A 14683-nucleotide genomic window follows, 5' to 3' on the forward strand; every position below is an offset into this window, starting at 1 on the left:
CTTTGGAAGGAAAGTTATGACCAACTTAAACAGCATATTAAAAAGCAGAGACATTACTTTGCCAACAAAGGTCTGTCTAGTCAAAGCTATGGTTTTTCCAGTAGTCATGTATGGATGTGAGAATTGGACTATAAAGAAAGCTGAGCATCAAAGAATCGATGCTTTTGAACTGTGGTGTTGGAGAAGACTCTTGAGAGTCCCTTGGACTCCAAGGAGATCCAACCAGCCCATCCTAAATGAGATCAGTCCTGGGTGTTCTTTGGAAGGACTGATGTTGAAGCTCAAACTCCAATATTTTGGCCACCTGATGCGAAGAGCTGACTCACTGGAAAAGACCCTGATGCTGGGAAAGATTGAAGGTGGGAGGAGAAGGGGATGACAGAGGATGGGATGGTTGGATGGCATCACCGACTCAATGGATGTGAGTTTGGGTAAACTCTGGGAGTTGGTGATAGACAGGGAGGCCTGGTGTGCTGTGGTTCATGGGGTCACAAGGAGTCGGACACAACTGAGCGAATGAACTGAACTGATTCAAATATCTCTGTAAATATTGGTCCTTATGATTTTTTTTTTATTTTAATAAGACTAAAATTTCAGAATGATAATATTAAACAGGTCAATCTAGAAGAAAAAATAGCCATGTAACTCTAAATACATTCATACTTTTTCAGTTTTCATTACGCACTAAAATTTATCCTTTGAAAATTTAACATTATTTTTAATGGCTTACTTAATGGACATACCGGAAACTATGAATGCCCTGAAGTTCCTGCTGTAGAACCTCTTGTGTTGTTGCTATTAAGTCCAATGCTCCAACAAATTCAGAAGTAGATAACAACACCTGTACTGTAGGCTGAGTCTGGTGTACAGTGGCCATTAATTTCAGTTTATTATATACTTTAACACAATTATTTCTGGTAAGTGCCAGTCTTAAAATGTGTAGTGATCCTTCACACATTACTTTATCAATCTGTGCAATTTTATCTCGAAGCATTTTTACAGCCTGGGAAGTTTTCTTGAGGTAGTCCTGCAATTCATGTTGAGAGGTCATTGCATGAAAAAATGCTTCTGAACGTAGAGAGATCTGGTGAGCAATGTTTACTTCCACAATATCCAGATAATGGCTCAGCTTAAGAGGAAAGAAAAAAAAATCACAGAATTATAAGTACACCTTAACTATCCAAATGTTTTCTGAAAATGATACAATATTTCTACATGTATTTTAAATCCCATTTTGTGAACCATTAGACTATATGATGCTTGATACTAGGCACACAAAATAGAAAGGCGATGAAAGGTAGAGCCCAAAGATTAATAAATGTAAGACAAAATCATAGAAGGTGATTTACCTTCTTCCTCTGCTCCTGCCATTACTGCCCTCCAAACACCAACTACTTTCTAGAAAGTAAAAGTACCCCACAGTCACCTCAGAGTATAACCTAGTTTCAGAAGTTCCAAGATCTGAGAGAGAGAAGATTGATTTCCTTAACCTCTACACATCATCACTATCACCAATATCAAGTCATTTATCTGACTGAAAGATAATTATAGGTTATCATTTATTGACTGCTTCCTTCTATGTATCAGGCACTGGTATTTTATATATATATATATAATTTACTCATTTTAACAGTCTTAGAATACAGGTTTTATTATTATTTTCTTTTACAGATGAAGATACTAAGGCTCAGAAACATTAAATTACTTGAATAAAGTCATATAATTAGTAAGCAGAAAAACTGAAATTTAAGCTCGGGTTTGTCTAACTCAAAAACTGAAGTTCTTTCTACTGCACCATGCTGCCTCAAAACACTACAGAATTCATGAAAGACTGGCGATCAAGTCACCAATTGTAGAATGTACCAGAATTCATTTGGATCTTTTTTTTTCAGGGCTGTTTATTTTACATTTCAGCAATTATTCTTTTATCAATTTGTAAAATCCAGGTTATTTCCAATGTGCTTTCCTCTTAAATGATTGATAGATGCCGAAAACAATTAATTCATATATATTTTATCGGTAACACTATCAAAATTAATTCCTAGAGTAACATATATTAAAAATGCTTTCTAATTTCAAATATGGACTCCTAAAACTTGAGTTGTCTTTTCTTCCTTCAAAACTGCATATGTCTTTTTTTGGCTACATTATCTTTCTATTTCTCTCCCCCTTTTTTACTTTTAGAGTCTTCAACCCATAGCTCAAACTTTAAGAATTGTCTCTGAACATCTCAGAAGAATTCACAGTTAAAGGGTTAATGGGCTTTCTACATTTAGGACTCATAAAATTAGGAGATTATTTGGTCACCAAGCTTGTTTCCTTAAAACTATGCAGGATGATGCATATCTTCAATAAGACTCCTTCAATAGTCTATTCATAAATAGGTTACAAACAAGACATTCCTTTATAGTTTAAATCTCTTGATTTATACTCTTTTGCTGTTGTTCTTTTTATCTTCAATGACTGCTCATTTATTTACCTAAAAAGCAATTAGGGATGAAAGTATTTAGGTACATCACAAGCTAAGGTAACTCAATTTTCAGGAAATAGAGAATAAGGAACTCCTTTAGGACAGTGCTACTCAGGATGCAGTTCATATGCTGCTGTCAGTTTGCAAACCGTTCAGAGGTCCATGATGAAATAAGGAACTTTGCTAGAATTTTTCACAGAAAGACTTTCTTAATGAAGGAAGCAGTGCAATGATTTACATTCTAAACCAAACTCGTTAATCTCATCGCAGAACACAACTTTGGATAGCAGAACTACAATAAGATATAAATTTCTCTAATCCTTGCTAGCATCCCCTCTTTAAAGCTAGCAAGATAAAAGAATTGTCATCAATCATATAGTGAGTCTGAATCCTGTCTTGGAATCCTGTTTTCCATTCTTTTTCTAAGAATAGAGCAGAGTGAGAAGGAAACAAAATGTAAAAGTAACAAAGCTGATTTTGTAACTTATCAAAAAAAAAAAAAATTCCATTAGTCACTCTAACATTTAGCATGAGAAAAGTGTTTCATTTGAATTTCAAAGATTTTTGCAATTTATCAATATTCCATTGATCTATTCTTTTCAAAGACATAATATTTTCATAATTCATTTCCTATTAAAATTCTATAAAAGGAACAATTTTTAAAAATATTCATAAAAGTATTTGTATAGATTGATGAAATTTTTATTGGCTTCTGTTGTTTTTCTCTTTTAAGGTATACAAGGGGATATACTTGGAATGTAAAAAAGCAGTCTGGGAGTGAGCCTATGTCCATAAATCTATCCTTTTCCTAAGACTTATGAATTTATTTTTACTCAAGGAAAACCATTTCAAAGATGAAAATGTTGCCCAAAAAAAGGGGGGGAACTCATTTTCAACTATGAGGAAGGCATACTCATAATTCTTTCCTCACATTTCTTCTCCTCTCCCTTTCTTCAGTTGAAGAGGACTAGACCCAACTTATTGAATAGCTCACATAGACAAGCTTTCAGACTGCCAAGAGCTGTCATTAGACTACAACAGAATGCTTCATCTCAGTTTAGGAACCACAGTCAGTTTCAGGAATGTTCTAAACTGAGTGCTAGGAAAGAACAGAGATCAAAGGTCTTTACTTCCTATTCCAGTTTTAAGAGTCTTGATATGTGAGTTCTGTTTAAAGTTCTACATTTTAAATGACTTTCAGGTGTTGACTTCTGAAATACAGACCATTATAAAATTTTGAAAAACTGCAGACATGCAAAAGGCTAGGCTTTGCAAAGCTTTGCAAAGCTAAATGAACACTGTAATTTTTAACTATGATATTTTTGCTTCAAAATAATCATTACTATGTGTAAAGGAGGAAAAATAGTTTCTTAGGAAAAGTTCATTTTCTGTGATTTAAGTCATAAAGAATATACAATTAGCCAATATATTGTTTAGAATAAATGTAAAACAATTGCATCATCTACTACATCCTTTCATCTGAATTTCTGTCAACTGCTGATTCAGATAAGCAGCACTCAAACAATGAGCTTTTCCTTTTCAACAGCACAACTGGTATACTGCATTGAAACAAAATACTGTTACTTTATCAGTTAAGATTTAAAGGGTTCAGATTTTCAGTAACAATAAAGATGAAATTAAAGGAATTAGTGCCTACTAAATAACTAACTATGAAAACACACAAATATTGGGTTGGCCAAAATATTCATTCAGGTTTTTCTGTATGATATTACAAAAAATCTGAATGAATTTTTTGGCCAACCCAATTGTATCATTTAATTAAAATAGTTTTCTACATGGAAAAAATAAAAATTACCTTTTCTTGTAGCAACTTTGAGGAAGCTGCATCACGATTTCCTTTTCCACCAGCAGTATTAAAATGAGACCATGGTAAAACTGAATTAAAAGTTAAGGAATCGTCCAAGGCAAAATCTGGTTTCATAAAAATCTAATAAAAAAATGCATTTCCCTCAATTAGATAAACATTTTCTTTACATCTAATATCCCCTTCATTAAAATAATTAACTTGAATCTCAGACATATACAGAAAAAAGCAGTAATAACAAGCTATGTATACAAAAATCTATCTCTGGATTACAGCAAATGGCTACTTACTGATATCCTTCCCTAATCTATGCTCTATACTACTGTCAGACTTACCATTAAAAGGCAATTGTAACTATTATAATCAACTTCTCTTTTTAAATTTCTCAGTGAATTCCCATGACTGACAGACCAAACTCTCTTAGAAAGGTATAAAGAGTTTTATTTACCTCATACTTTACAAAATTTACTTAACCCCATCTCTGAACACAAGGGGCTTCCCTTGTGGCTCAGCTGGTAAAGAATCCATCTGCAATGCGGGAGACCTGGGTTTGATCTCTAGGTTGGGAAGATCCCCTAGAGAAGGGAAAGGCTACCCACTCCAGTATTCTGGCCTAGAGAATTCTATGGACTATACAGTCCATGGGGTCGCAAAGAGTCAGACATGACTCAGTGACTTTTACTTTCACTTTTCTAAACACAAGTATACCATGTATACTTATTTATCTCATACTTCATAAATATTACTTATTTAATATGTACATCTCTCCCCAGAGACGATATGTTTCTGTAAGATTGGATTTACAGATTATTAATCTTTGTATTCCAGCACACAGAATAAGGCTTGAAACATGTTTTAATCAATTAATTTCTTAATTAATTTCTATATTTTACTATATTCACTGACTCATATGACCCATATCCAAAATTAGTATGAATATGATTGGGAAAAGATTGAAGGCAGGAAGAGAAGGAGAAAACAGAGGATGAGATGGTTGGATGGCATCACCAACTCAATGGACATGAGTGTGAGCAAGCTCCAGGAGTTGTGATGGACAGGGAAGCCTGGCGTGCTGCAGTCCATGGGGCTGCAAAGAGTCGGACACGACTGAGCAACTGAACTGAACTGACTGATGATTGGGAAATTTCCCTAGGAACTCATGTTCCTCCCTAGGAACTAGGCACATGAGTATACTTTCTAATCCCTCTAGTATAACTAAAAGGATTGATTAATTCAATACATGTTTATGATTATGATTTATTCTTATGCTAGGCACTAAGGTGGAAACAAAGCTAGATTATTACAGAGATCCTAATTTCAAGGATCTTTTTGCCACAGAGATGTGATAAAACATATACATAAATATTTTATAAGGAAAAGAGTGACAAATGTCTTAAAAGGGACAGTAGGGATCTAGATAAAATGCTATTAGAGTTTGGCAAAGGGTCTAATGATCTTCATTTGGGGGAAATGTATTCATACAAGTTGCCATTTAAGCAAGAAACTGTACAAGATTAGATATGGAGAGGTAAAAGTCTTTCAGGCTAAAGGAACAGTGCAAATAAAGCATGGAGCCAGCAAAAAAGTTTGAAGTAAAAAATGTGTAAAAAAGAAAAAATAAAGAATGTCTAAGATTAGCAGGCAAAAGTTAAGAGTATGGCTATGAAGGAAACGAATAATTAAGGGCCTTAAATGACAAGAGTTTGAATTTTGCTTTGTAGAAATCAAAGAACTTTAAACATGACTGCCCTTTCCTGTTTCTTTCATCTTTCTGTCTCTTCTCACCCTAAAAAGCAATTATCCTAGACCTTTGAGAATCTGATGAATGCAATGCACTCTTTCCCCAGAAAACAAAAACACATTCATCTATTACACGCCTCTACACAAATTTTCATACAAAGAAATATCTCTAATAATTTGGTGGGGTAATAAGATCAATGGGGGCTTCCCAGGTGGCTTAGTGGTAAAGAATCGGCCTGCCAATGAAGGAGATGCAGGAGATGTGGGTTCAGTCTCTGGGCTGGAAGATCCCCTGGAGGAGGAAATGGCAACCCGCTCCAGTATTCTTGCCTGAAAAATCCCACAGAGGAGCCTGGCAGACTACAGTCCATGGGATTGCAAAGAGTCAGATACAACTGAGTAACTGAGGATGCAATAAGATCAAATTTTTTTTTTTTTAATGAAGAGATTTAAACCTATTTGTAGGTTTTGGTGATAAAGAAGAGACTGAAAATGCAAAAGAGAGGGAATAAAAGTGATGCAACAAAGTCCCAGAAAAATCAAAGTGGTCAAAGTGTCAGAAAACAGCCCAGTGAAAGTTTCTTTCAAGACAAAATTAAAGATCAAATATTAAAAAGCTGTATTCTCATTTTTCAAGCTTTGTTACCTTAGGTACTTGCTCCAGATCTGTCCTGGATTTATCTATTTTTAAAAAGAAAAGGAAAAATATGATTTTTTAAAACTTGTTTTCACTTTATTTCCATAAAATATATTTTGACAGATTCAACACTATACTAGGTCACAACTAAATAACCACTTAAGTTTTTTTCTTCAATAAATAAACACCTCCTTATGTCTAGTAGTAGGCAAAGTGCTGAATAAGACATGTTTCAAATAATTTTTATCAATTGTATAGTAGCAATAAAACAACTAAATATATTTCAAATCTTTTTAAAATGGACACAGAAAGCTTGGTACTATCTTATAGAAATACTGTTTTTATTGTTCAAAATATTCACCATCCCATCCAGAATTTCTTTGATCAAAGTTTTTTTTAATATCATATTAGTTTTCTTCTTAGACATCTCAATTTGTATCATCTACAAGCTTCTTGAAAATGAACCTCCTTTGTCTCACCAATCAGATCTCAAGATAAGGCGCCCTCCTTTCCAAACTAAGCTTTCTGTACTTGGACTCCACCCCCTTCTGCCTCTTCTCTGAGCTCACTTCATCAACTACCCTGCCTCTCCATACTTTTAACCTTTAGAAGCCCTTTCCTCTTGGTATACAAACATGCTCAGATCTCTTCCATCAAAAAAAAAAAAAGATGATGATGAAGAAAGATAAAACCCAGGGCCTAGAGTAGACTAAGGCAAAGAAGAATCTCAGGTGCAAAATTTCAGGAAGCACTCACTCTCAGGATTATGGAAACATCTCTCTTGCCTCATCTAATCCTGGCCTTGCAAAAACATCCTCCTACCACAACTACTTGTAGAAACAAACAAGGGATTCTGTTCCCTCTAGTCAAAACTTTACATCTCAAATCTTCAAGACACATTCACACTGGCAGTCTCCACTTCTTACTTTTATACTTGCTCCTTAGCACACAGTATTGACGTTTCTGTAACCACTACTCCAGTCTACATGTTCTCCCTAAGATCTCCCAAATTGCCAGATCCACAGAGACGTCTCAGTGTGCCAACTTGCTCTATCCCGAAGTATTCTGACACTGTGGACTAATCATTCACATTTCTTTGAAATTCTAGCTATCTTTTATTTCTAAGGTGGAACTCTCTCTTGGCTGACTCTCCTACTCTCTGACTACTACTTTTTAGTCTCCAAGTACCTCATTTTCTACTGCCATTTAAATGTGACAGCTTTCTAGTGTTCTATCATTAGTTCTTTTCTCCTTACTACTCACATCTTCCTAGGTGATCCCACCTAGGCCCTTGGATTCAACTACCATACTATTGGCCAGCATGTGGTCTATGATAACATCTATCATACTTGCTACCTCCAGCCTAGATTTCTTTGCTGAGCTTTGGGTTATATACCAGACTTCTCCTTCCCTGCAAAACTTCAATTAAACCACCCTCCATCTCCTCCAGAATTCCTCCTCTTCCAGTATTACCTCTCTCACCAAACTGTACCTCTCACCTAGCCAGCTGTCCAAGTGAAAAATCTGGGAATAATCCTTTAACCATCTTGCTCCATTACTAACGAACAACTGACAACCAAAACTTGTGTCTCCATTTCTGAGGCATATCTTAAAGATCTAATTTCCTCTCCATCTTCATTATAATTGCTATTAGGGACACATGATTCCTCAATTGTATTATGGCAATAGCCTTCAACTGTATTCTTGCCTCCAGTTTTATCATTGCCTATAAATTTACTATCCATAACTGTTTTTACAGTGAAATGAATAATCATAACTCTGAGCATGTCTGGTTTAAAATATTTTGGAGCTCTACACTACTTTTAGAAAAGAAAAATTCCTTAGCATGAGATACAAGGCTCTTCATGATCTGACTCCTACCTACTTCTTCAGCTCATTTCTGGTTCCCAGTAGAGCCAGCATACTAAGTTCCTGCAGGTCTAGAACATGCTAATTTCCCTTTGACTCTGTGACTTTGCATAAACTGTTTCCTTCCCTGGAATGCCTTTTTCCACATAAATATTTCTTGATAGTTTAAAACACAGACAATCCTCATTAACTAGGAGTTTTCATAAACCTAAGTTAGGAACTCTTTACAATATTACCATGCTGAACTTACTGCTCAATACAGTGCTGCAATTGGTTTGTTTAACCTTGTTCAGGAGACCATCAGCTTCATGAGGATAGGGACTATTTCTTATTCATGTATTTTTAGGTAACAAGCAAAGTACAAAGCATCTGAATATTAAATAAGTATTTGTTGAACTGAAGGATAACACTACCATCAGATCCATGGTTTTTCTTTTTAACAAAAGATTTACAAAAGATTATGTTTTACAAAAGATTATGATTGTAGGCTACATAAATTTTGCTAGAAATAAAAATTAAGATATTACAGTTAACAAGGTCCCCAAATTAAGATTCTGTGCTACAAACGGCACATATTCTTACCATGAGTATGTAAGAGAGTTCTGTCAAAGGTATCTTTAGGGGGACAAATATTCTTGCATCTCTCATGAATCTTCTCTCTCTATTAAAAAGACAAATGTTATCAATGCTATGTGGCAATATAAGTATTCAAAGCATTAAAATATTTAACAACAGAATATCAGAATATACCAAATAAGTTCTAAAATTTTCTAATATGAAATCACTAGCCTCTTGAACTTAAATACAAGTAACAAGTAAGCTTAATAAACCATATATCACTTAGATATATGAATGTCTATATACTTACCCATTTTATACAGTTATAGCAAAATCTCCATAAACTTGGAACGAAGTAGAAAAGTCAATTAAAAATACCCTTATTTTTATAACAGAAATCAATGAAGAAAACAACTTTCGGGGGACTTCCCTGGTGGCCCAATGGTTAAGAATCTGCCTTCTAATGCAGGGGACATGGGTTCAATCCCTGTGGAGGAACTAAGATCCCATATGCCTTGGAGCACCTAAGCCTGTGAGCTGCAACTACTGAAACCCCCACACTCTGGCACTCACCCACAACTAAAGAGAAGCTCAAGCCTGCGTGCCTCCCTGAAGTGTCCATGTACTGCAAAGGAAGATCCGGAATGCCTCAACAAAGACCCAGCACAGCCATAGACAGCTATCTGAAAGGAGTTTGCTTGAAACCCATTGGATAAACTTAGAAGAGGCAAGAGGCAACTGGGATGCCTCCAGGGAATGGAGATAATGGGAGCAGACATTTTGGGAGCATGCTGTACTGCAATGACACCAGTGCTGGTAAGCACCGTTCTGGAATCCTCCCTCTAGTCTATTAGCACTGGGAACGCAGCCCTGAGCCCACCCCAGGTTGAGCAGACAGCCACAAGGGGACTCAGCGCCACCCCTCCAGTAGGCCCGTAGCCACTGCCTGAGTCACAACCCCACAGGGGCCGTGTGAAGAAGACACACAAATGGTCAACAGACACATGAAAAGATGTTCACATCAGTAATCATCAGGGAAAAGCAAATTAAAACCACAGTGAGATACTACCTCACACCTGTCAGAATAAATCAAACAAGAAACGTTTCTTTCACTTTTGACCTATTACTTCAAGATTAGATATTACCTGAGAGATTTCCTGTTGATATACTGTAAAATGTTCCTTGCTGATCTGTGGGAGGTAGAATGAAGGTATGACTTCAGTGTCCACAAAGTCCAATCCCCATGTTTTTGTGAAGAAGTCAGATTCTCTTTTTGCTAATCTAGGATCATTTAATGCTGCTGGGAGATTTACTTTGGAATGATATATAGTCCATCTATGTTGATCTGTAACTAGAGATGGGGCAACACATAAACTATTTGAATCACCTGCAAAAAGTAAACAAGAGAACTTTGTAAAGTAAGTTTTATGTTTGAAAGTACATTCTAGAAAAACAGATGTTTAGGTTATACAAAGCAACTAAACTCTCCCTTCTATAGCAATTGTCTTAACCGTCAGCTTTCAATATCAACTGCCAAAGGGGAGGAAAAAAATGTACAAGATAAAGGATATACAAAATTTGAGGGTTATAATTGAACAGTGGGGTGAAGAAAGTCTTTCATTAATCTCTTTCTTTAATGTACAATTAAGGAAATTTTTCTTTTTTCAAAATAAAAACATTTTTCAACATCAAAACTCTTCTACCTTCTACTGTATATCTTCTATTCTTTATTACTTCATGGGTAGGCATATTTCTCTTTTGTTTTATGGCAGACCTAGTTCCAATATCCTTTTTTTCAGCTTATAATTAAACAACTGAAATGCTGCTGTAACATTAACCATAGAGGAAAGAAAAACATGCAGTTGGTTCTCGTTCCTCGGTTTGTTCTATAAAGTCACTAGAACACGTAATAAGCAAATAATGAACCTTTGTTCCCATGGGATATACAAGGTTCACTTCAGTTCAGTTCAGTCACTCAGTTGTGTCCGACTCCTTGTGACCCCGTGGACTGCAGCATGCCAGGTCTGCCTGTCCATCACCAACTCCCAGAGTCTACTCAAACTCATGTCCATTGAGTCAGTGATGCCATCCAACCATCTCATCCTCTGTCGTCCCCTTCTCCTCTCTCCTTCAATCTTTCCCAGCATCAGGGTCTTTTCCAATGAGTCAGCTCTTCGCATCAGGTGGCCAAAATATTGGAGTTTCAGCTTCAACATCAGTCCTTCCAATGAATATTCAGGACTGATCTCCTTTAGGATGGACTGGTTGGATCTCCTTGCAGTCCAAGGGACTCTCAAGAGTCTTCTCCAACACCACAGTTCAAAAGCATTAATTCCTCAGCGCTCAGCTTTCTTTATAGTCCAACTCTCACATCCATTCATGACTACTGGAAAAACCACAGCCTTGACTAAATGGACCTCTGTCTCTGCTTTTTAATATGCTGTCTAGGTTGTCTAGGTTAGTCATAACTTTTCTTTCAAGGAGTAAGCGTCTTTTAATTTCATGGCTGCAATCACCATCTGCAGTGGTTTTGGAGCCCCCCAAAATAAAGTCTGCCATTGTTTCCACTGTTTCCCCATCTATTTGCCATGAAGTGATGGGACCAGATGCCAGGATCTTTGTTTTCTGAATGTTGAGCTTTAAGCTAACTTTTTCACTTGCCTCTTTCACTTTCATCCAGAGGCTCTTTAGTTCTTCTTCACTTCTAAATAGGGTTATGCATAATACTGGGTTATGCTCCTATAAATCTCTGGAACTTTCATCATCCAATCAACATATAATCTTATTTTGTGTGTGTTTCTGTTTAAAGACACCTTATTTAATATATATTGTTCAGTCTTTAACACTGTACTCATGGTTACTTATACCTGAATAAAGCTTACACAACATATTTCCCTCATGTAGCCCTCCTGTGCGTAGAATCACTAGAAAGCACTTTAGTGCTATGTTTGGAAACCATTTTGAATAGCAAAATCATGAGCAAAAATACAAAAAAGTGTGGCACTAAACAGACCACAAAAGGGACATGTGTTTACAGCTTAAAGGCTGAAAGAAGGCAGAGTGCTGCTTTGTTCAATTTCAGGTGGGAACGTGTACATCAGGCAATTCAAATTTTTCACTCCTTTGTGCACATCTGCAAATGACCACAAAAGTGCCACAAATAGTGACTTGAGGGTTACAACTAAGATTTAGGAATTAGGTAAATTTGCAAATGTAGACTCTGCAAATAATGAGGACTAACTGTACTACATTTAACTGAAGAGCTTTCATTCTGTACCCTCGTCTTCAATTTTTTTTTTTCAATTTCTCTAAGTGATTTCTTTTATGGAAACATATAAAAAGAACTATATTCCAATTTCCCAATCAATTTATTTCCAAATTATATGTCATCCTAGTTTTCACATTTACTCTTTTAAGTATATGGAATCTAACTATTCATTTAAAGATAAAACAAATTCTCAATAAAATTCCTTAAAAAAAAGAAAAGCATTACCTGTGGGTTCCTTGGGACACACATCTGGCAGTGACTGCACAGGTCGAACGTGTTTTGTCGGGTCTACCTCTTTTTTAAAGAAAACATCACTGCTGCTTCCTTGAGGCACTGGTGAAGAACTGTGGCTTGAAGCCATTGCATAAAATCACCACTCAACTGAAAATGAGCAACAAACAATAATCAACACACAATACAAATCATAATTCACCTAAAAGTATTATGCATGTCATAAATTTTCTTTCAAAACAGACTGTTTAAAATCCATCAAGGTGTAAGCATATAATTTGAATACTATTAATTGTGGGAGTCATTCATTATATTTAGTTTGCTAAGAAAGTTATTGGTCCTTGTTTAAAAAATATTCTCCTCAAAGTGCAATATCCTTAGCCTTTTATCCAAAGTGAAACTAGATACCAAAACTATATATATATATAATATATATATAACCAATATATATTAAAATTAAAAACAGTCCATTCAGTCAACAAGTATATAATTCAGCATTACAGCAAAATGGGTAAAGGCATGGAGTTTTGAAATCTGACTGAACTCATACTCCAGCTTCACTTACCAGCAATATAACCTTGAGGAAATTTACTTAACCTTTGTATGCTTTACTTCATCTGTAAAAATGGAGATGAAAAGCATTCATCTCATAAACATTTTGTAAGAATTAAAGGACCAGATGTATGTAAAGAATTTAAAACAATGCCTACCTCAAAGTTAGTGTTCACAAATGTCAGTAATCATTATGATTACAATTACTATGTGACAGTCACTATATTAAATGTTTATAAAAGAAGTATCATTCTTCAAGGTACTCACAATTATTTTAGGTAATCAAAATAATCAAATCCTTAAACAAAACACAAGTTAATCTATGTCTACACTTTTTAAAAAGTACAGAAAGAATTTGTGGGCAAGACAACATAATAAAGGCTACAACGTCAGGTAGGACTTTACAAATGAAGCAATACATAACCTGGATAATGAAGAATATGTATTATTTTATTATCGGACAGTAGAAACTGTTACATTGCTGATCATATGAACCAAACACTAGGCATTTGATAAATATTTTTAATGAAGGAATAAATAAATGAAAATAATCAGAAGCCTTTATTTGAAAAGGCACTTAAGAGATCACCTTCTCTAAGTTTCCCAGTACTAGAGATAAGTATAGCAAGGCCCAGAAGGACTAGGTAGTTTACAAAAATACATGTGGTTTAACAAGTTTTTTGCAAAGTCAATTTAGGAAATGTGGTGAATAGAAAAACAAGAGTAAGATATAAAAAGCAGAGATATAAGGGTAAGACTGGTGACAAAAAAAGTTATCCACTCTAACTCCTCTGTAGTTTGATAGTAAGTTTAAAATTCCATATTCCAGACATCCCAGGATACCTGTTTCAGTCCTGCTAACACAAAGGAAACACATTCAATTATGCTATTTCCTGAGACTAGTAGAAACAAGCTGCTAAGAAAAGAACAGAGATAAATAATTTCCTCAAAGTTCCTGAACAGAAAGCAAAAACAGCGTGAACAAAGGTTGAGAGACATGAAATAATCATAAGACTGTATGGAAACTGACTTGGCTAGAGACAAATGTTTGCTGACAAAAATGCTACCAAAAGTACTGACAAGTAAACCATATTTACACACACACACAAAGACAGTATGGCCAGACTACAGGAGCCATTAGAAGTTTAGGGGGAAAAGAGTATGATGATGAAAATATCTGGGAAAATTAATCAGGGTCTTGATTTGAAAGGCACCACTGGCCCATTGCATTTATACCCTTTTGCAAGGAGATCCAACCAGTCAATCCTAAAGGAAATCAGTCCTGAATATTCATTGGAAGGACTGATGCTGAAGCTGAAACTCCAATACTTTGGCTACCTAATGCAAAGAACTGACTCATTGGAAAAGACCCTGATGCTGGGAAAGATTGAAGGCGGGAGGAGAAGAGGATGACAGGGGATGAGATGGTTGTATGGCATCACTGAGGCGATGGACATGAGTTTGAGTAGGTTCCGGGAATTGGTGATGGACAGGGAAGCCTGGTGTGCTGCAGTCCATGGGGTCGTAAAGAGT

The 14683-nt window shown here is 35.7% G+C and overlaps 1 protein-coding gene across 3 annotated transcripts in view; it reads right to left on the reverse strand.

The window, feature by feature from the left end:
* Positions 1 to 14683, reverse strand: part of VPS54 (VPS54 subunit of GARP complex) — a 109961-nt gene that overhangs the window by 70519 nt on the left and 24759 nt on the right. The window contains exons 2-7 of one of the 3 annotated variants that reach the window (XM_043468876.1): positions 12593 to 12748; positions 10245 to 10450; positions 9124 to 9202; positions 6682 to 6716; positions 4287 to 4418; positions 744 to 1129 (exon numbers count right to left, since the gene is read on the reverse strand). In XM_043468876.1, coding sequence (XP_043324811.1) covers positions 744 to 1129; positions 4287 to 4418; positions 6682 to 6716; positions 9124 to 9202; positions 10245 to 10450; positions 12593 to 12728 — 974 coding nt within the window. In that variant the 5' untranslated portion in view covers positions 12729 to 12748. Of the gene's footprint in view, positions 1 to 743; positions 1130 to 4286; positions 4419 to 6681; positions 6717 to 9123; positions 9203 to 10244; positions 10487 to 12592; positions 12749 to 14683 lie in introns of those variants that run through there. The other 2 variants (XM_043468874.1, XM_043468877.1) reach the window with 2 other exon arrangements.

The sequence above is a fragment of the Cervus canadensis genome, chromosome 5 (genome assembly GCF_019320065.1).
Source record: "Cervus canadensis isolate Bull #8, Minnesota chromosome 5, ASM1932006v1, whole genome shotgun sequence".
NCBI lineage: Eukaryota > Metazoa > Chordata > Mammalia > Artiodactyla > Cervidae > Cervus > Cervus canadensis.